We start from the raw sequence: 21,651 nt of genomic DNA on the forward strand, positions 1-21,651 counted from the left end.
TGCGCTTCGCTACGAAGACCTGACAGTTGTCAGGACTCATGTTTTGAAAGCAGTGACAAGACAGGCCTCAACATCGTTCCCGGGCGGCAACACATTTTCTATCCTTGAACTACATGCAGTATTGTAACGACACAATGATATCCACAGTTTTGTATCCAGTCTCATGTGACAGAGAACAGGGTACTGCTGGAGTAAATGTAGATGCACTTGAGGGTCATATTAGCTGACGGTTTGTGTGGGTAGAGTTGGCACAGCTGTGCTTTTTGATTGGTGGTAAGGTGTATGTCAACAACTTCTTTTAAGTCTCTAAGTTGGATCTCTGGGCGGGCAATATTAATCTGGATGTTAAATAAAGGTTAAGTACTGCAACAATAAAAGCTTTCAATCTGCAGATAAACTCTACTTTTCATTGCTCTTGCCTAAAAATATATCATACCTGTATTATTGAGTGATATAAATCATAAATGTCATTAAATGTATATAGATAAATTGATAATAAAATTAATAATGTATTATTTTTCTACAGTCCATATTTATACCAATGTAAAGGGTATTGCTGTAGCGCTGTAATAGAACAGTGTACAGTCATGGATGGATTACTGAATGGGTCGACTGGGCACAGACCTAGGGGCCCTTAGTGCAAAAAGAGACACAAAACGACTACAAAGAGACCAAAACGACTACAGAGAGAGCACAACGAGACTCACAACAACTACAAAATGGAGCAAAACAACCGCAGACTAAGAAATAACTATCAAAAGACCAAAACAATTACAAAGTGACACAAAACAACTACAAAGAGCCTCAAGATGACCATAAAGAGACACAAAACCACAGAGGGATGCATCACAACTACAAAGAGACACAAAACAACTACAAAGTAACACAATACAACTACAAAGTAACACAATACAACTACAAAGTGACACAAAACAACTACAAAGTAACACAATACAACTACAAAGTAACACAATACAACTACAAAGTAACACAATACAACTACAAAGTGACACAAAACAACTACAAAGTAACACAATACAACTATAAAGTGACTCAAGATGACCACAAAGAGACACAAAACTACAGAGTGATGTGTCACAACCGCAGAATGACACAAAACAAGTATAAAGACACTCAAAATGACCACAGAGAGACGTGCAGTGACTAAACAACAACAAAAAGAGGCTGAACATTTAGAAAGTCTGTGTGTCTTGCTTGTGTGTAGGAGAGGTTTGTGGGGCCCTTTGCATGGGTGTGCCCAGGGGCCCATTGTCTCATAATCCGTCTGTATGAATAATGATACAGAGTAACTAGTGGCAGAAGTCATACAGTATGTCTAAATATGATCTTATACAAAGACAAACTTACCTTGGACATTAACCTTAAAAGTATCTATGTAATTTAACAAATCAGAATCTAATGTGTTGATGATTAGTTATCCATGAGAGTTTACATGCAGGGATCAGTGTCGTGTTCCCTTCTCATGGCCTGTAACACAGGTTTTGAGGCCTCTCTGTGGCCGCAGGTGGTACTGCTACTTGGGCAAACTTCTGGAGCTTCAGTATTATTTGAATAAGTTTATATTGTTAATATGATCAAATAAACAGTGTGCACTAAACTGCTGTTTTCAGATATTATTACAGATATATGCTGTAGACCCAGCATCAGCCTGTTGCTTATTATTAGCCACACATTTTAAATGTACAGGCTAATGTTACGTTTGCTGGGTATAACAATAGCTAATGGTTGCTTTCAGAACTTTGATTAAAGAACGGTCAACAGAAGACAATATGACATGCTAACCTCGCCAGCTACAGTTGAATCAAGACTTATTTTATAAGGCACATTCAAAAACAACAGGAGTTGAGCCAAGGGCTTTCTAGTAGAGGTGAATGGGTTAGGATCTGCCTCAATACAATTCTACACAATTAAAGACAGGAAAAGGTGCATAAAGGGCAACAATACGTAATGCAATACAATACATCAATAAAAGAAAAGTAAAAATGAAAAAGAAACTTTGCAGTTTGGAGAAACTGAATAAAACAAACAGCAGATTAAAAACCAGAATAAGTCAAGAGGGGAAAAAAAATGTGATTTAAAATTGTCAATGGTGACACAGGACTCCTCCCACTTAATGTGGGAGGAGAGCGTTACTTAATGAAACAAACAAATTGTTAATAAACAAATTAAAAAAGTGATGTATTTGTCAAGTCAGCAACACCGCCCTGTAGATTACTTGTCCTTACTATGGGTTCTGAAAAGTTGCAGTGCATGTGCGGTCAAAGATATTTGCTTTATTTGCTTATATTATTTGCATGTGTTTGTTTGATTCGTTTGCAGTGGGTTGAGCTCACAGCCCAGAGAAAATGCCTTTTACGCCGTCACCGCGTTTTTAAAGCACCTTACCGATGTTTCATTTTACAGTGTTTGGCTGCAGCATTACTCTCCATTCCTCATACATTACGACTTTGTGCAAAACTGCCGTGACCCGGATTCGAACCGGGGTTGCTGCGGCCACAACGCAGAGTACTAACCACTATACGATCACGGCGAGTTATCCCCCAGGATGACACACGACGTGTCAGTTGTCCAACCAAAGAGTAAACAGCCATTGAGATAATACAAAAAGTGATAAAACATACAAATGATCGATAAGGCCAATCATAAATGATGCACATGAAAACAAGAATAAAATGCGGCCATTGCATTTGAAATATTTGAAATGATTACAAATTATTTTGTTTGGTGCATTTGGGTAACTCGTATTTCAAACCACTCACCATACAAAGGGTGGCCTTTAAAAACTGTCCTCCAAAACCTTAACTAATGAATCCTGAGTCAAACTAATTATACCAGCCTTTTGAATAAAAAAAATGAATATTTTATATTCTTATAATGGCAGTAAATGCCAAACACTTGCAGTATTAGGGCCCCATTATAAAACCGATATTATCTTTTAGTCTACCAGCATACCGTCTAGCGAACGGCTTTTTACCCCTGTCGCCTGTTTTATGTTCGGATGTTGCTATTTCCAGGTAGGAAGTAATCACTCTTGTCCCCCACAGCGCCTTAATACAGCAGGAGAGCCAAGTCGCCTCGTGACTCCGCCCCTCTCCGATCCTCGTCCGACGCGAGCCGAGCCTCTCCGAAAAGTAACTCGTGGTCTCATTTCATTGGAGAGAGGCTCGTCCAATGAGACGCGGCCATCTGTGCAGTGCTTGTCACCGTTGAAATTCTCAGGTTACGTCTCCTCGAGCCTTTATTAGCCGATTTCACCCTCGAACCTGCTCACTTCTACGTCCTGGACGCCGGTCATAAGCTGCCAACATGAAGCTGCCAGCGGCGATTCTCGCAGTTTTTGCGTCGATAGCTGTCACCATTGATGCTACCGTGTACTTCAAGGAACAGTTTCTGGACGGAGGTGCGGTAACTTAACAATTCCACGTCTTCCATGTCCTCTCTGTGTGAATGCTCGTGTTGTGAAAGTGGCTGCCTCAACTGTCTTTGAACAGTGTCGGTCGGTAGTTTATATTTCTGATATCTGGCCTTTTTTTAAAAACGAAAACGTTCCTTTAAATACTCTCACTGCATTCATTTAACCCGTTACAATAGGCTAGGCCACGTTATGTCTAATAGTCAACCGAGAGGTAATGTTAGCCAAAAGAAAACTAACGTTAGCTAAAGTAACGTTAGCAATAATGTAACTGTACTGTACCGTAAATGCTGTAATATTATTGTCATAATGGAATGGGAAAACCAAATTAATGCATTAGCTCGGACCCTCTCATGCAAATCCAAATATTCTTTCACTTTTGATTTTGCTCTGAGGCGTATTGAGCTTCAGCTCAGGTCGTAGTGCTGTTTGAACGCTTTTCTGTTCAAATGAACCAAACGCTACTTAATACATCTCCTCAATGTGTTGACCCAGTTCAAATAAAAGCAGAACTTCGAAGTCAAATGTAAAAAATACATTTTAAAAAAAGAGCTGTTAGCACCTGGTATATACCTAGAATATATTTGAGTATTATAAACTATTAAAATGTGCACTAAACCAGTATTGGTTAAATTTCAGCTTTTATTGTGACGCCCCCTTCAAATTCAGTGCAGCAAGTGTGCGTCTGCAACAAGCGGTGGAATGGATGTATGTTGTAATATTGAAGTGTGTCGACTAACAGGAAGTGGCAGTCAGTAACCAGTTGAGTTGGTTTGCTGCGTTTCAGATGGATGGACGAGCCGGTGGGCCGAGTCTAAGCACAAGTCAGACTACGGCCAGTGGAAGCTGACCGCTGGGAAGTTCTACGGGGACGCAGAGGCTGATAAAGGTAATTTCTTTTTCTTTTTTATTCTTTCATTGACGCTCATCTCTGATACTGACAGATGGGGTGTTATCATGCAAATGTAGGCAAAATAGGTTTGTGTATATGACCTGCTCCAGCTACAGCCACTACAAAGAGAAGGAATCTGTTTCTACAGTATGTGCTGAGACTAGCTCCAGAACTGGAATAACCTGTCAGGGTTAGCCCCTGGGCCCCTAGTAACACCCCCGACTCTTAATACATGGGGTCCTGTTGTCTGTGCTGGAGTACTCCCCCATGTTTACTCATTGACATTTTACAAAGTAATCCTGGAACTTTTTGGGCTCCTGATGCAGGCTTGGTTATGTCCTCAAGCACAGAGTATCTGGCATATACATATTCATGATTCATCTTATTTAGAATAAAAGCATTTTTTTACAAGGAAAACCTGTTCAAGAAGAAAAACTGCAACACTGTCACAAACAAAAAGCCACGAAAAGCTTTGAGCGCTTGTCGCCAACAGCTGTTCACTCCTATTTCTCAGGTCTCCAGACCAGCCAGGACGCCCGCTTTTACGCCCTGTCGGCTCGCTTCGAGCCCTTTAGCAACGAGGGGAAGCCCCTGGTCGTCCAGTTCACCATCAAGCACGAGCAGAAGATCGACTGCGGGGGCGGCTACGTCAAGATCTTCCCCTCTGACCTCGACCAGAGCAACATGCACGGGGACTCTCAGTATTACATCATGTTCGGTGAGTCGCAACGAGGCCCCGATCAAAGAACACAACTGTTTGGGGAGAGAGAGCATTGATGCATTTTCACATTCAGCTGTTTTGAAATGTAGCTTCGACTGAGCTAATGTTGAAAAAAAAAAATATCAATAAATAACTTATTGTCTCCAGGGCCTGACATCTGTGGGTACAGCACAAAGAAGGTTCACGTGATCTTCAACTACAAGGGCCAGAACCACCTCATCAAGAAAGACATCAAATGCAAGGTAGCTACTGCTTAAAGCCCGTTTTGGAAAATGTTAGATTCCTGTGAACATGAATTTAGAGATTCTTGCTCTCTCCTAAATTCCCCCTTCACCCCCTTCTCTCCAGGATGACGAGCTGACCCACCTGTACACGCTGATCCTGAATCCGGACCAGACGTACGAGGTGAAGATCGACAACGAGAAGGTGGAGTCCGGCTCCCTGGAGGACGACTGGGACATGCTGCCTGCAAAGAAGATCAAGGACCCAGATGCCAAGAAACCCAGCGACTGGGACGACAGGGCCAAGATCGACGACCCCACCGACACCAAGTCTGAGGTAGGAGATCGGACCCCTGTTCTTTTGTGGGGGGGCCCCCGGGCGTTGCTCAAAAGTTATCCAGATAACCCAATAAATAGGATTCTTAGAACAGGCCCCTGGGTTTATTTTCAGACCCAGCTAACACTTCCCTGAGGCGGATAGAGAGATTTTACCGAAATCCAAACCAAATGATGGACCGAAAAATACAGCGTAGTCTGCTCACGTTGCTCAGGAGGTATAGCGGTATATTATGATCAGCAGGTTTCTGAGCCGATCGCCCTTTTGTTAGACAGCTTTAACAGTATTGTGTCACAAAAGTCACATTATGCACGCTCGCACTGAACGCTACTAGAGATGGATAGATGGCCCACTGTTAGGCTCATTTTCTGTAACCAGTGTAGCATCAAAGCTTGGTGGAATTAGCACCATAACTACAGCGGACGGCTGGCTACTTAGCTGCCTTGCTCATTCTGCCAGCCTTTTGCACTACAAGAAATGATCGGAACAAAGTTGTCAGTTATCTGGCGATAGCGATGTGCTTTTCCACGCTGAGACGAGAGAGTGTGGATGAAGCATTAAGTGTGCACAGTGTTATAGCATTAAGTGTGCACAGTGTTATAGCATTTCGTGTTTACAATTTCGGACTTCGGCGGTAACTCTATTTCTGCTCCCTTCCCAGGAATGGGACAAGCCGGAGACCATCCCTGACCCCGATGCCAAGAAGCCTGACGACTGGGACGAGGACATGGACGGAGAGTGGGAACCTGCCATGATCACCAACCCAGAGTACAAGGTGCGGCTTTTTACAGCGGAGGACACGGCAGGGCTGGAGCTTTTTATAGACAAAAATTATTGATCACCGTTTGAAATCTTTTTACCGGTGTTTGTGTATTTTTTTTTTTTTTTTTATTTTATTTTTTATTTTTTTATAGATTTGGGTTAAGTGAAGACATTGCTTCCATCATGGACTTGATCTAATAGCCTGTACCAATCACTAGTCCTAACCTTTTCTTGTGTCGCCTTTGCAGGGCGAGTGGAAACCCAAGCAGATTGAGAACCCCGACTACAAAGGGCCCTGGGTCCACCCTGAGATCGACAACCCGGAGTACACCCAGGACGCCACCATGTACAAGTTTGATAACATTGGAGTGCTGGGCCTGGATCTGTGGCAGGTAATGATTATTACCACCCAATGAGTTGTAATAAGGGAGTTACTGAACATGTGTGTACAGAACAACTTGTTTCATATGTGGCGTCGTTGAGGAATTAACGCTCGCATGATTGGTGTCTTTGTTCAGGTTAAATCTGGCACCATCTTTGACAACTTCCTGATCGCTGACGATGTCAAAGAGGCAGAAGAGTTCGGGCAGGAAACCTGGGGAGTTACTAAGGTAGGGCTGTATATCAATGCTGTATGTAGTGCCTACTGTACACCACACTGTGTCTTCTAGACTGAACAAAACATTTTCATTAACAATTCATCTATTGATTTTTGTTGCGTTAAATAGCTTATGTGCTTTTTTTTTTTTTTAAATGTCAAATAATGACATGCTTATAAAACAAATGACTCATCATAAGTACCCGGAGCTGTTCAGTGGAAAGTGAAGAAAAGCAGCCTTAAGTTCACGCCCACCACTGCTAGGACACTGGGCTGTGTTCCAATTCCCATACCACCATACTGCTTAGTATGCCGGGCAAAGATTTAGTTTGTCTCAATACATAGTATGTTTAATGTAGTATCTCAAAAAAATACCGGGATGTCCAACTGCAACCATCGTGCTTCTCTGGCTATATATATCCAGCAAGCAACGGGGTTAATGTTCAAGGTGCTGTTATGAGGAAGTAGTATATCCAAATGAACCAGTGCATCGCTTTTTACGGGCAGCTGCAGTATGTACTGAAAGCCTATGCAATGTAGTGTGGGTTTGATTCCCGGTAGCACTACTTCCTGCTTGGTTGGTTCTGCTCTACTAATGTGTACCTGTTGATCAAGGTTGCCTGGTAAAGCATATCATGAAGCAGCAGCAGTGATGAGGAGAGCCATGTGTATGGGACTGACATTCCAGATTTTATAAAACTCTTTTTTTTTTTTTTTTTTTTTTTTTTCCCCCCAGTCTTTACGTAACATGTTAAGCTAGTCCTAGCTCACAGGACTGGCTTAAGCCGCTAGGTGTAGGTCACAGGCTAGCTTCTAGCGGGTTAACCTCGGTCTAGCTCACTGGCTTGTTCCAAGCTGGTTTTACTAGTTTTAGCTCACAAAGTAAGCAAGGTTTAGCCTACAGGGTAGCTCTTAGAAGGTTAGCATTGGTCTAGCACACAGGCTAGCTACTTGTGGGTTAAGCTAGGTCTAGCTCACAGGCTAGATCATAGAGGGTTAAGCTAGGTCTAGACAAAATGGTATTTTTAGGTGAAAGGAGCACATAATGTTGTACATGAAGAAAATGTATATTCCTCTATTGACCACTAGACAAGTTTCCAGAGTGTGATTTGAATCAAAAGTGTTGTTGACATCAAAATACCTGCACTTGTTTTAAGAACACCCATCTAGTAGTATTGAGCATTGTCAACTGAAACAACACCTGTTGAAAACATCAAACGGCTTGTCCTCTTTGCCCACCAGGAACCAGAGAAGAAGATGAAGGACGAGCAGGAGGACATGGACAGGAAAGTGAGGGAGGAGGAGGAGAAGAGCAAGAAGAAGGACACTGACGGCGGCGACGAAGAAGAAGAGGAGGAGGAGGAGGAGGATGAGGAGGAAGACGGCGAGGATGAGGAGGAAGAGGGCGAGCACGACGAGGAGACGGACGCCCCCGGGACAGAAGGGGAGGACAGCGACGCCAAAGGGAAGGACGAGTTGTAGAGACTGCTGTGTGCTTCGAAACCAACGAAGGGAAAATCAGAGAAAGCCCTATGGACACTGGCCTTTAATACAGCAGCCTTTTATTCAGGTGTAGGGGCGGGGGAGGGGAGGAAGGTGGGGTCAGGTCAGATTTCTTTTTTTATCGATTCCCATGTTTGTTTTTTTTAGCTTTCAAATTAGAGAAGGGAGTAGGGTTTACGTGTTTGTTTCCCTCTGTTTGTGTGTCTGCTTTGGTTAAGAATGTTCTAATTTAATGCGACTCACTGAACGGTCTCACGCAGAGCCAATTCATTCTTATTATTGCCTTTGTTGGGATAAATCGAGGGTTTGTGATGTCTGGTTCATGCACTTTTATTCCTCCTGTATAATGTAGTACCATTCTTTTTCTTTTCTTTTCTTTTTTTTTTCTTTTTTAAAATGACCCCCTTCATAATTTATTCAATCATTACAGTGATTCCCTGAAAACACGTCAGTTTCTAACGCTCTGATTCGGGGCTTACGTCCTTCCTGCAACTCGGTGTGTGTGTGTGCGCGTGTGAGAGAGAGAGAGACAGAGAGACTGCATTAAACAAACTGTGATTCTTACAATCGCCATTTTCCTCATTGTTCTGAATGAGTGACTGCTCTGTGTGTGAACACTGCTCTGTATAAGTGAATAAAATTGAAGCCTCTCTACAAGCTGACTCCTGTTTTCGTGTGTGTGTGTGTGTGTGAGGGAGAGTGTGAGAGAGATATCCCACTGCCTTCCTCAGCAAGTTTACTTTGGCTCAGTTGTCGTCACTTGATCAAAGTGTTGGTCACATGATAACAGGTGGTTTTGTGTGTCTCTGCATGAAGATGGTCTCGGCCAGTGGATGCCGATGTCTTGATCTTTCTCCAGCCGTCCACCAATTCAAACTGAGAATGAAATCCCGTTAACGCTTTTAGCTCTATCAGCACTGTTTGCACTATTGGCACTGTTAACCTGGGGGGGAGACCAAAGTTTATTATGAAGCCAACAATCGAGTCACACTGGCTTGTCGAAGTTGATGACACATCGACTTAGATGAGAAAATGGATCCCTTTGCATGAATTCATTCATGTTGCAGACGCACAAAGAAGAAGCCTTTACGTACTTCAGTCTTGGGTGGTGTATTTCCTCCAGTGTCTCTTGAATGCATGGCTTTGCCGCTTAGAACACGTCTATTAGTGCTATAATCCAAGGTGGGTAGTTATAGGATTAGATTTTAACCAAAGTATCTGCTACAATGGAAACAGAAGTGGGAAAAATACTTAAATATGATATGTTTTATTAGCATCTCTGTTTACTGATATTAGAGTTATGCAGAGTCTAAGATGGTATGAATAAGGCAATATAAGTATGTCAAATTTGAATAACTGAATTTGATGCTTAAAGTGAAAGTCCATTGATTTTACACATAAAGGTCAGTTCATCAGATAGTAAATATTATGTTGGTTGAGTTCTGTGGTGTGTAGAATCCTGTGGTTTGTTTTAGATGTTTTTTTTATTTGCTCCATTAAAAAAAAGAATCCTGTGTTTGTGGAACTTGACCCATACAAGGGACTAAAAGTCAGAATATCCTTGAATACTGGTACCTCTTCTAGACAGACGTTGAAAGAAAATGGGGTCAGAAAAGCCAAGACATGAAGAGATAAAAACAAAATGCTCATTTAGTCCACCCCCCCTCAGCGTTGGGATATTTCCGACAGCACATGAAGGCAGCAGTGTGTCGTGCCTCCTATCCGGCAGTAGATGGCGCCCGTGCCCCCCAACCCCCCCAGTCTGCTCCGCGGCTCTGAGACAGCTGAGTCACAGCTACATACACTTGATTCAGTCCTGTGCGAAAAAAGAGCGGCTACAGGCGACAAATTGCCGTCAGCTCTCTCGTTTTTGACCCCAGCCGCCTCTGACACTGCGCCGCAAGATGCTGACGATAACACTGAAGACCCTCCAACAGCAGACATTCAAAGTAGAAATAGACCCAGAATTGACGGTGAGTAACGTTAGAAGTTACCGGGGCTGAAGTAAACACGGTGAGGCCGGGGGAGGCAGGCAGAGAGACTGTAGCATACGGGGGTCGTTAGCTAATATTAAGAGATAACACTAGCCGCTACAACCGTAGAGGCTGCTCAACTCTTTAAAAGAGATAGTTATTTAGCTTATTTTAAAAAGTCACGTTACTTATATGTCACACAAATATGTGGCGGTCAGAGATGTAAGCAATTCTGCGGGGTCTCACTGTAACTGAGTTCATGTGGGGTAACGTAAAGTTAGCTTGTGGAAGATCGGAACTGAGCAAGTTTCCCTTCAAAGTAAAAGCGTAACACCTGTAATCTATTGACACGCATATCAAAGCACGCCGTACACTCTCTAGAAAGACATTGTAATCAAAGTTATGTTTTTGTTAGTCAAACGGTACAGTAAAATGTATAGTCCGTATTCCACTGGTTGCCTAGACTCTTTTAATTGGTGTTCTTAGGTGATTTTAAAACGTACGAGCGGCATGGAGGGTTTATATTGAAAACACTTGCCGGAAACAATCTTTGTACTTTCTTTGAGCTTGACAGTGTTTGACTTGTTTTAGTCTCACCATGAATGACGATGCAATATTTTAACCCTCCTCTCTGTAGTTATGGTAATGCTGGTTAGTAAATCTTTTTTTGGAGAAAAGAGCGAATAGTTTTTAGAATTTGTTTTTTTATCATATAGTAAACAACATGCAGTCCTTAATGTTAGGCGTATTGAACTAATAATGTACCCTGGGAAGTGATATCACGTTACTCACAATAACCCAAAACATTACACACCGTAGAAAGTAACTAATAAACAATAATTAATTAATAATAAACAATTCCGTTAACATTAAACTGAATTATTAGGATTGCATGTTGAAACAAATTTTATATATATATATATATATATATATATATATATATATATATAGAAACAAACAAAAGAGAAAAAAATGCATACATAGTGAAAATACAAGATTAGTTAAATGGACACAAATGGACTCACAAAAAAAAAGCTTTAGTACCCAGACAAACTGATTTTAAGAAAAAAACAATATATATGTCTTAACTTAACATAACTTTTTGCCAACAGCTATGGAAATATTATTGTTTCTTCTGTTTATGTTGTTCACAGGTTGAAGCCCTGAAGGAGAAAATAGAGAAGGACAGAGGAAAGGATGCATTTCCTGCTGCAGGACAAAAACTAATCTATGCAGGTGAGCCGGAGGATGACTTTGAAAGAGATACAGACAAACAAAACATATTGAATTATCATATTCTGTGACATCACGGCCCCACAAAATGCCTGGTGTGTTCTATTGGCGAGTATTTGTTAAAATGATAAATGGGGACAACTCAAAACACATTTCTTTCAACTTTTTACTCTTTTACTTTTAACTTTCAAAAGCATTGTTCAAGGTATATACTGTATGTATTGTTACAACAGCAGCAGCTCTCAGAATCCCTGTCACTTGTGAAACTAGCCTAACCAGGCTGGTTTTCAGAAGGAGACTATAATATTCATAACTATGTTTTCATGTGTGGACAATCTCCTGAAACTAATAAACTGTTAGCATGAGTGCTTCAGATCTACATTTTTTTTTCTATCTTAGCTTCTTATTAATAAATCGTGTCCTGAATCTTTTCTAATTTGCAATTTCTCCTTGAATGTCACAGGCAAAATCCTGAACGATGACACCGCGCTGAAAGAGTACAGAATTGATGAGAAAAACTTTGTGGTGGTCATGGTTACCAAGGTTAGTGTCTCTCCTTTTTTTTTTTTTTTTAGCCATGTCATACTCTGCTGCCATGAGTTTTCTTTTAACAGAAATACTGTTTCTATTCTCTTATTATTTCCAGTATTTTTTTACTTTTAACTTTTCTATTAAGCTAACCTCAAGACTTCCTCCGTAGACATTTCACATTAAAAGCCTCCGAGCAGCTCAAAGCTGTGAACTCAAACATTCTAAATGTGTCCCAGTTTATTTCCTGTTGCGCTTCCTTGTTAGCTACTGCATTAACAAACATTTCAACAGGAAAAACAAAGGATTCCGTTCAGAATGTTGACGTTGTTGAGTTCTCTCCACTGGCTGGGCCCCACATCGCTGCATGTTTCAGTTCATTGAGCTTAACCTCTTCCCGTCCCCCACAGTCCAGCCAATGTTTGGGTTGATACCTTTTATTCCACAGATTTAGTGCTAAATTTAACCATTTTTTACCACTTTTTACCAAATTAAGACGCAGAGAACACCGTAAAAAAAGACATCATTTTTTCACAGGTCACTGTATAAGTGACGTTACATTTCACAGAACGGTCTCACTACAATGACATTGCTACTTAGGGGACTAACATCATCACACACGAATGCAATTCAAAGACTGTGCAGGGATTCCAGTACGCAGAAATATTTGAATACACCAATTTTAGAATAGGCGAAAACATTTTTTACTGCATGCAAATAACGGCAGGTTTTTTGACCAAAACTTCGTGGGATCGACATAAAGTCGCCGTGTCTGTCAGCGGGAGGCTCTATTGACCGAAGAGCTCCGTTCTCTACTGAAATGTATAATAAATACACGTAATTACAATTTGTTATCCGACCTTATAAGCGACTAGGATTTTTGTTTTATATTACTTTATATTACTTGGGAATAAACTTAAGAGCCTGGTCCAGTTGAGTGAAGTGAACAATGCAGCGCTGCCACCTTTGGTCATCACATCCGCACGACAATGATCCATTCTCAAATGTCTTGACAGCCTAAACCAGCCCCCCCTCCTCAAGCGGCCCCACAGCCAACGCCACAACCGGCTGCAGCCTCCCCCTCAACACAAGGGCCCTCCACGGCAGTGTCTTCAGTGTCTGCCCCCACGCCCGCCCCGCAGTCGGTCCCTTGCTCCGAACCCCCGCTCCCGGTCCCAGACAGCACCCCCCCGGTTTCTGTCGAAGCAACCGCAGCCCTCGACTCGAACACGACCCGAGAATCGGCCCCAGACTCGACCCCAGACTCGGCCCCGGCCTCGGCTTCGGCTGCCACTCCGGCCTCCGCCCCGGCCCCGGCTCCCGAGGCTGCCCAGACAGCCCCGGCCCCCGCGGACCCCCCCACCCCTACTACCCAGCCAGAAGAAAAGCCGAAGGATGACCCCGAGAGCGAGCCGTCCGACCCTTCAGAAGTCCTTTCCACCGCTGTCAGGTTGGAGGAAACCTATGCTTACGTCTACTGTTTTGTCTGGTAGTCCGAGAGATGGTCTAGGGTTAGCTAGAAAAGCTTGTGTTGGGATCACAGGAACCTGCTTTAGATGATTAATTTCTTTTGAACTAGTTCTAATGGGATGAAAAGACTTCAACTCTCTACAGAGAGTCAGGGTCGGTGTGTGTCTTAAACGGATATACTTTGGTTTATGACTAAATACCTGTAAAACGTATAACATCACCATCAGCCTCAGCCGTACCTTGTGTGTGATTCCAATGTAGCCAATGCTAAACAACAGCATGTGAGCACTGCCACTAGGAGTGTGTTAGCATTACCAGCCTCACCGAGCTAGCTCTTAATGGATGCTTACTGTAATTGTGTGTATGTTCTTTCTCTCAAAGCCTCGTCGATGAACTGGGTCTCCTTGAAGAAGCAGCGTCTATACTGGGTAACACATACCTGTGACTTTAAGTCCTGCTGTCTTAACAGACAACACACCTCTGTATGGGTTATGTTGTATGGGTTATGTTTTTGCTTTGCTTTTTGTTTTAAAATGGGATTGTTTTCTGTACAACCATTGTTCTGGGAAGTAGCAGCTGCTAATGCAGCACGAGCTTTCATGCTACAAATTCACCAAAATGTTAACTGATGGTGATTAAACAAACAGAGCTAAAGTGAACTCACCGTTTGCACAGCCTTGTGGGAAATGTAGTGCCACGACATAGGTTTTCTAACTGATTGGTCGCTGCCCCTCCCTCTCCCGTGGTTTCCACAGTGACGGGTCCAGCCTATGAGAACCTGGTCTCGGAGATCATGTCCATGGGTTACGAGCGGGAGCAGGTCGTCGCCTCGCTCAGAGCCAGTTACAACAACCCAGACCGAGCAGTGGAGTATCTGCTCACGGTGAGGATGGAACCAGCCCGGGCTGGGGGGCTGGGGGTCTGGGGGTCTAGAGGTCTGGGGGTTCCATTCTCGCTGTATTCCGGAATGTGAAGTCAATGTTTATGCACTGCAGGGTATTCCAGCCGAGGCCAGTGATCCGCCACCTCGGGAGCCAGTCGGACCCAGCGCTCCATCCAACCCCCTCGCTCCCGCTACGCAAGAACCCCGACAGCCCCCAGCAGCCTCAAACAGTAAGAGCACACATGTATCACCTCTATTGATGCAGATACATGACTGATTAACTTAACTTCACTCAGGAATATAATCTTTATTTGATTGACATTTTAGCTTTGTTTCCAGTGAGTTTATATGGTGACTTTGCTGTTGTCAATATTTCCGTTGCTGCTAAAGAAACACAAAAGATTTGAGTTAGAATATAAATATATTCTATTCCATTTCAGATTTTTCTTTTGTGGAAAACAACCACTAAGAGTTTTGGTAAGAGTAGTAGTATTGATCAAATCCTAACGACACCTATCCGTACTCATGGACCCCCGCTCCGGGGCTAGTACTCTCACATGGTCCAGGAACTGTTTGTAGTTCTGTATGCGGCTCACTGGTCAACAATAAACTACATTCACACAGTAAACAGCACGTTCCTTCCTTATTTAGTTAATAATGACATTATGCTCCTTTTTTTATTTAGGGTGAAAAGTACAGTAACATGGGTTGGACAATGCATGCTGTAACTGGAATAACCTTATAGTTATTAAAGAGTAGTGAACGTATTGTCGCCAACGTTACAAAGATAACATGCTAGTTACGGTACGGCTAACTTCTCTTCATCGTTAGCAAAAGACAAACAGGTTATTGAACCGACGTTAACAACACTACTTTCACACTGCGGTTGACCACATTTGTTTTTGTTCTTATTTGTAGATTTTGTAAACGGCACAAATCACATGGAATCTGATATTTTCCATTTCCTAAATCAGACACTGGTCTTTTTAACATATCGGAATTCAGTCGACGTTTTATGTCTCTCTAGATCACGATCACGGTCCCACCGCTCCCGGGTCCGACTCTGCATCCACACACACACACACACACACACACACACACACACACACACACACACACACACACACACACACACACACACACACAGACACACACACACACACATTAACGAAGACTTCCCTGGCCTCTGTCCTCGTCTTTGTTCTTTCCACATGCGGGTCAGTTCAGGACTGTGACCAGCTCACGCTGGAATCTGATATTCGCCACATCTTAAAAAAAATGTGTCAACAGTCAAACAATAAAAATGTGATCCGAGCAATAGTGGGAATTGAGCACGAAGGCTTGCAGTGTGAACGTAGAGATTTATGTTTTAATGCATATGTTAGAATCCTTGATTGCCCTGGACCAACAATATTTAGCTACCTTGATATATGGGGTTCGGGTTCGGATTATTTTGTCAGCAAACGGTCTCCGCTCTATCACACTAAACAACACCGGCAGTAACCAGCGCGTCTCCTCTCCAGCAGGGCCAGCGTCCAGCAGCCAGCCTCCCCCTGCCGGTGGAGGCTCTGTCTCCACGGGGAACCCTCTGGAGTTCCTGAGGAACCAGCCTCAGTTCCAGCAGATGAGACAGATCATCCAGCAGAACCCTGCCCTCCTACCGGCCCTTCTGCAGCAGCTAGGCAGAGACAACCCGCAGCTGCTGCAGGTACGTACCAGCACACTCACTGATATCTATTTCATTTAAATGCATAATAACCACGTGTATATTTAAATTATATTTTGCACTAAAGTACAAATTTGTTTTGAGAAAATCCTCCTTCTTCTTAAGCTTAATAAACTCTTTAAAAAGCCTCTTGGATCAGCTGGAAAATGCAATTCCACAATGGTGGAACCTTCTATGGTGTAGTGGTTCCGACCAGAACCCTCTCTGGGGGTTCTATTCAGAACCTTTCCACATTTTAAGCGTGCTACCAAGAACCCACTCAGGGGGCTCTACAGAGAACCCTTTTATATTTCAAAGATTGCATGTAGAATACACCCAGGGTTTCTATCAAGAACCTTGCTATATTCTAGGGGTTTCATCTAGAACTCACCCAGGGGTTCTACGGAGAACCCTAACAACAACAACAATCACGGTTCCCAATCACAGTTTCTGGTGGTGTGTGGGCTGGATTGTGGGCCTTTTTTTCCGTAAGAACTCTTTCTCCCAAAAAGGGTTCTTCTGGTGAAAAGGGTTCTTCGTGGAACCCTTAGTCTTACAAAGAACCTTTTCTTAAAAAAAAGAAGATCTTCAGAAGCAAGCGGTTCTGGGTGGAACCTCAACTGTTCAGGGAGAACCCGTTTGGAACTCTTATTTCTAGGAGTGTAGAGACTGGGAACCCGTATATTAGTTATTTGTAGTATTTACATTGTATGTTTGTGTGACTTACAGCAAATCACGCAGCACCAGGAGCGTTTTGTGCAGATGCTGAATGAGCCACGAGCTGGAGACACGGCAGGGGAGGGGGCCGAGGCCGAGGCCGAGGCCCAGGTGTCCCCACAGACCAACTACATCCAGGTCACCCCACAGGAGAAGGAGGCCATTGAGAGGGTCAGTTACCTCCTTCTGTTTTGGTCAAAGTGTGTGGTGTGCAGTCACCGAGCTTCGTGGAACAGAAGTGAACCGACCCTTGGGTTTTATCTGTTAAGATGTGGTGTATTCCTTTATCTTGTTGTGTCGTGTTTCCATGTTTGGAACTAGGTTGATTTTTCTGATGTTGCGCAACGCTAATGAAAGATCATCAACCAATCACGTTGTGCGGAACGGACCTACTCAAGACGTGCACTATAGTGTACAAAACAGGGAGGCTCCGTAGTCTGAACCATAGACGGTATATGTAATACATACATAGAGCATGCATAGTGGAAGCGCTCATCGTGACTCCACTCATTGGTTTGTGGATTGCGGTTTTTAAGCCTCCAGTTCAGCATTTTGGGCGTCGCCATCTTGGTTTTTTGCAACCAGTGAGCGAAAGTGACTATATTTGGACTGCGAAGGAGTGTCATAGAGACCTGTCCATCACAAGGCAGCCCCGCCCTAAAGCATACCCTGCTTAATAGTAGTAGTAGTCATGGTGACGTCACCCATTGCTTTGTGGACGGGTGTTTTGAAGCCTTGAGTTTGACGATTTCACGGTCCATTACAGTAAGCCCGCCCTAAAGCACACCCTGCTTTATGGTCTGTTTGACTTTAAATGGACCATCATTTACTAAATAAACATCATGCTGTATTGAAGAAGACTTGAAACTAGAGATTGAGACCATAAACTCATGTTTACAATGTTTACTGAGGGAATAAATCAAGAGAGAAGTAGGGTCCTTTTCTCATAGACTTCTATACAACCAGAGGAGTCGCCTCCTGCAAGTTTAATCAGAGGTTGAAGCCTGGTCTGGACATAGACAGCAAACTTTATTCCTCCTTTCAACCTTGACAAAGGCAGAGCAGACCAGATCCGCTCCTTCTGTTCTTACCTTTCACAATAAAAGCCCTAGACATATCCACTGCCTAACTCTTTACCTGAGGAAACTCAAATTCCCTCAGAAGATTTCACTGAAAGTAAACTCATTGAAGTAGTTTACAGTAGCTTTAGGTGATAAAACTGTTTACCTCAGACAGAGTGCCAGAAGCTGTCACTAGCATCCTGGTGTTTGGTCTTCTGCCTGTGCAAATCTATTCAAACCTTTTTATGAAAAAAAGTATGAATAGTTTTGAATGCGGAAATTTCCCATCATGCCCCTGGTGTGTACAGGCCTTAACATTCAGTGTGTGTGTGTGTGTGTGTGTGTGTGTGTGTGTGTGTGTATAACATGAACATGTGCGTTGTGTGTTCCAGTTAAAAGCGCTGGGCTTCCCTGAAGGCTTAGTCATCCAGGCCTACTTCGCCTGCGAGAAGAACGAGAATCTAGCCGCCAACTTCCTGCTACAGCAATCATGGGACGACGAGTAGCCAAGCATCACCTGACGCGTCGCCGCTCACCAGAGGGCCGCAGAGCAGGTGACGACACGAGGTCCACCGGGGGAGGAACGAGAGAGGACACCTGTTTTTCACGCCGTGTGACTGTGCGTCTGATGCTGTGGGTGAAGACGACGACGTGCCGTCCAAAAGGTCGCTGCGCTGCCTCCCCTCCATACAGCCGTGATGATCGTCACAGCAGCTCGGGCCGAGCTGCTCCTCACTGCTGCCACCATTACCGCCGCCGCTTGTGCCGAGTGATCACGCCGAGAGAAGTCCCGCCAGGAAACAACGCCAACGGTCTGCATCACCTTTACATAAGGGAGCCCATTTCCACCAGCAGAAAGAAAATGAGATGAAAACCTAGCCTTGATAATTAAAGTATCCCACGGTGAGTCATACTTCTGAGATACAAAGTCAAAATTGTGAGATAAAAAGTCATAATTATAATTATGAGATAGAAATGTCAAAATGATGAGATATAAAGTCATAGATTTGAGATAAGAAGTCGAAAATATCACATAAAAAGTCAAAATTATGAGATAAAAAGTTGAAATTATGATTAAAAAATGTTCTTCAAATGGCGAAAATGGGCTTCCATATTTACAGGCCAACGGGCTTTGGTTTAGAGGGTTTCCTCTGCAGTCAGCTCACACACGCTGCATGCAGAACATGTGTTGAACTCGTAGACTGCACACACACACACACACACACACACACACACACACACACACACACACACACAGTGTGTAGGCTCCAGAATGTATCTGTCGTGTATAAATACATGACAAACCCCTCCATGTTGGGTTCGCCCGAAAAATGTGATGCAAACTGTTGACTTTGCCATTTGAGAGCTAGCATTGCTTTATATTAAAGTTCAGGTCAGATCATTTCAGCTATTCTGCTTCTGTTATCCCTTGGTAAAAAAACCCCAATGTAAACGCTTAGCTGACACAAAAGCTGGTGGTGTTTTTACATTTCATTAACCATGCAGATGTGTTTCTGTGTGGTTCTATCCGAGGGAAATGACATCTGCAAGGTTACTGAATGGAGTGTTTTTATGTTTGCCGCCCATTCCTGCCACAACAAATGAAAAACAAGAGGGAATGTTAGGAATGGAAAGTCACGTGACTTTTCAAAAATACTGTCATTTTGACGTACCATCTTGTTTTTTTGTCTTCCTGTCATTATTTTTGACTTAACAGGAGGCACCCCAGGACAAAGCATTGGTTTTACATGCACTGGTCAATTTAGATATTTTGGACTATTTACTTCCATAACAGACTAGTGGAAAGAAAACAAATATTTTACTACTTTGTCTATTTGTGTCTTCAGATTTCTCCTAAATTCACCAAAAGTTACCATTAGATAATTCCTAATTTTCATATTCAAACATTTCAGACAACTTCAAAAATACTTAATAATAACTGGGGAAGTTTTGTGTTGATATCTCATAGTTACATTGTTTTAACCTATTCATTTGTAGGGTGTCTCCCGAAAAAACCCCAAAAAGAAAGAGAAAAAGTTGATTGGTATATATATTGAGTTTGACTTAAGTCAGTATTTCACTTTGTGTCTTGTTTTGCTTTAATATGAGTAAAGCAAAACAAAACATTTGACGTGGTCTTTAACAATTTTGAAGTAGTATTTAATAATTTTTACTTAGTATGACTGAAAATAAAGTATTTTATTTCATTATTTTTTGACTCACCTCGAGTATATATAAATAAATATATATATATATATATATATATTTTATTCTCAAGTTATTTGTTGATCTTTACAAAAAGAAATGGCAGAAATGGGTTTCTAAATGCAAATACATTCAACGTTTGGTCAAAAACACCTTGCACTCTATTTTGAACTTCCAATGACTTGTGCAGTCACACACCATGTGTCCTGACCTCTCATTAAGATTCTGTGTGCTGTGGTGTTCTGTTTGGTAGAAGAGGACTCATGTCATCATGGTCTTTCACTGTGGAGGGTCCGTCTGTTACGTTATTCTGCAGATGAAAGAATTTGAAGTGCCACATAGCATGCTTTGTCAGCTGAATATTTGACTTTTAAAACAAAAATCAAGATTGTTTTTCCTTTATTATTTCATTAGCTTGAACGATCAAACACTTCAGAGATCCGTTTCTGTTCCATTGGTCTCATGTCGCGTCTTCTATGCATCTCAAAGCTGTCAGGATTTGAGCCGCTGCTCCTTCATGCCTTATGATTGTCAAAGACTTGAACGCTTTTCATTTCACAAATGGAGTTATAGTTTACAATAAAGTGTTTTGGGATATTTCACAGACCAGTGTCAAAGGATCGGTGATGATCACCATTACTGTTTAAATTATTGATAGTTATTTAAGGTGGTTTAAAGGTAATTTGAATAAGTGCTTGAAGCCAAATATATCTATTTTTTTCAGCTTTTAGCATGTACTTTGCTGTCTCTTCTTTTATTGTGTTTGAACTGGAAATGACTGGAAGTTTTGTATTATAATGTAAATGTGTATACACACTTAGGGGTGAAAAAGGGCACTTTACTGTGATAAATGCTGTTCTTTAGCTGTGAGGGGTATTTGGTTGCATGCATGTGTTACGGAGTTATTAATAGCATGACAGCGGGTTGGAATGATGGAACCACCAGTGTGGTGTTGCTCTGGTATTTTACTCATTTTTTTCTTTTGGATTTATAAAAAAACATATATTACAACTTTAAATACACCAGTTAAAGTTTTGCTGAATTGTTGTGAAAAACTTTTGTTAAAGCACTGTATAAAAATAAATGGCTTTTAGAAAGTGGGTGATAAATTGTGGTGTTTTATCATGACTAAGTGAATGCAAACCTCACATATTTCACTGTTGGGTGCACATATAAGGTTAGTTTAAAAAAGAGAGTGTCTGGTTTACTGCTGTATTAGTTTACATGCAACAGTGTGTATCATAAACATCACACATCTTCACAGCAGTCTTACACGCCATGAATACACGTTTTTTAAAGTTAATTCTACAAATGATCTTCCTTTCTTGACAACTCTTGCAACTTTTTTATTTATTCTACTTATTATCATATATTAGTATTATTATTTAAAATAATATAACTGCACGATT

The 21,651-nt window shown here is 42.2% G+C and overlaps 2 protein-coding genes and 1 non-coding gene across 4 annotated transcripts; 2 read left to right on the forward strand and 1 right to left on the reverse strand.

The window, feature by feature from the left end:
• Positions 1-2,479: 2,479 nt before the first annotated feature.
• trnah-gug (transfer RNA histidin (anticodon GUG)) lies at positions 2,480-2,551 on the reverse strand. Its single transcript has one exon. It is a non-coding gene; the product is annotated as a tRNA-His (tRNA).
• Positions 2,552-3,241: 690 nt separating this feature from the next.
• Positions 3,242-8,544, forward strand: LOC137870479 (calreticulin-like). Its single transcript, XM_068707801.1, has 9 exons — positions 3,242-3,421; positions 4,221-4,322; positions 4,840-5,043; positions 5,194-5,288; positions 5,395-5,604; positions 6,266-6,379; positions 6,615-6,758; positions 6,885-6,977; positions 8,207-8,544. The coding sequence occupies exons 1-9, from the start codon at positions 3,328-3,330 to the stop codon at positions 8,444-8,446; spliced, it is 1,296 nt and encodes a 431-aa protein (XP_068563902.1). The 5' UTR covers positions 3,242-3,327; the 3' UTR covers positions 8,447-8,544.
• A 1,717-nt stretch (positions 8,545-10,261) lies between these two features.
• rad23ab (RAD23 homolog A, nucleotide excision repair protein b) lies at positions 10,262-20,252 on the forward strand. Of its 2 annotated transcripts, none has more exons than XM_068707816.1 (10): positions 10,262-10,440; positions 11,595-11,676; positions 12,137-12,216; positions 13,218-13,651; positions 14,053-14,099; positions 14,427-14,554; positions 14,667-14,784; positions 16,078-16,262; positions 16,989-17,147; positions 18,430-20,252. In XM_068707816.1, the coding sequence occupies exons 1-10, from the start codon at positions 10,372-10,374 to the stop codon at positions 18,541-18,543; spliced, it is 1,416 nt and encodes a 471-aa protein (XP_068563917.1). In that variant the 5' UTR covers positions 10,262-10,371; the 3' UTR covers positions 18,544-20,252. The 2 variants fall into 2 exon arrangements, with proteins under 2 accessions (XP_068563917.1, XP_068563918.1); XM_068707817.1 differs by having other exon boundaries at positions 16,081-16,262.
• Positions 20,253-21,651: the final 1,399 nt, after the last annotated feature.

The sequence above is a fragment of the Cebidichthys violaceus genome, unplaced genomic scaffold (assembly GCF_023349555.1).
Source record: "Cebidichthys violaceus isolate CVI_PGR_0920_01 unplaced genomic scaffold, fCebVio1.0.p SCAF_13, whole genome shotgun sequence".
Classification (NCBI taxonomy): Eukaryota; Metazoa; Chordata; class Actinopteri; order Perciformes; family Stichaeidae; genus Cebidichthys; species Cebidichthys violaceus.

Bases quoted from the DNA above. Each gene is read 5' to 3' on its own strand.
- LOC137870479 (XM_068707801.1), top strand. From the start codon at position 3,328: ATGAAGCTGCCAGCGGCGATTCTCGCAGTTTTTGCGTCGATAGCTGTC. The intron at 5,289-5,394 runs GTAGCTACTGCT...CCTTCTCTCCAG, and splicing joins AGAAAGACATCAAATGCAAG to GATGACGAGCTGACCCACCT. The intron at 6,759-6,884 runs GTAATGATTATT...GTCTTTGTTCAG, and splicing joins TGGGCCTGGATCTGTGGCAG to GTTAAATCTGGCACCATCTT.
- rad23ab (XM_068707816.1), top strand. From the start codon at position 10,372: ATGCTGACGATAACACTGAAGACCCTCCAACAGCAGACATTCAAAGTA. The intron at 14,785-16,077 runs GTAAGAGCACAC...TCTCCTCTCCAG, and splicing joins GCCCCCAGCAGCCTCAAACA to CAGGGCCAGCGTCCAGCAGC. The intron at 17,148-18,429 runs GTCAGTTACCTC...TGTGTGTTCCAG, and splicing joins AGAAGGAGGCCATTGAGAGG to TTAAAAGCGCTGGGCTTCCC.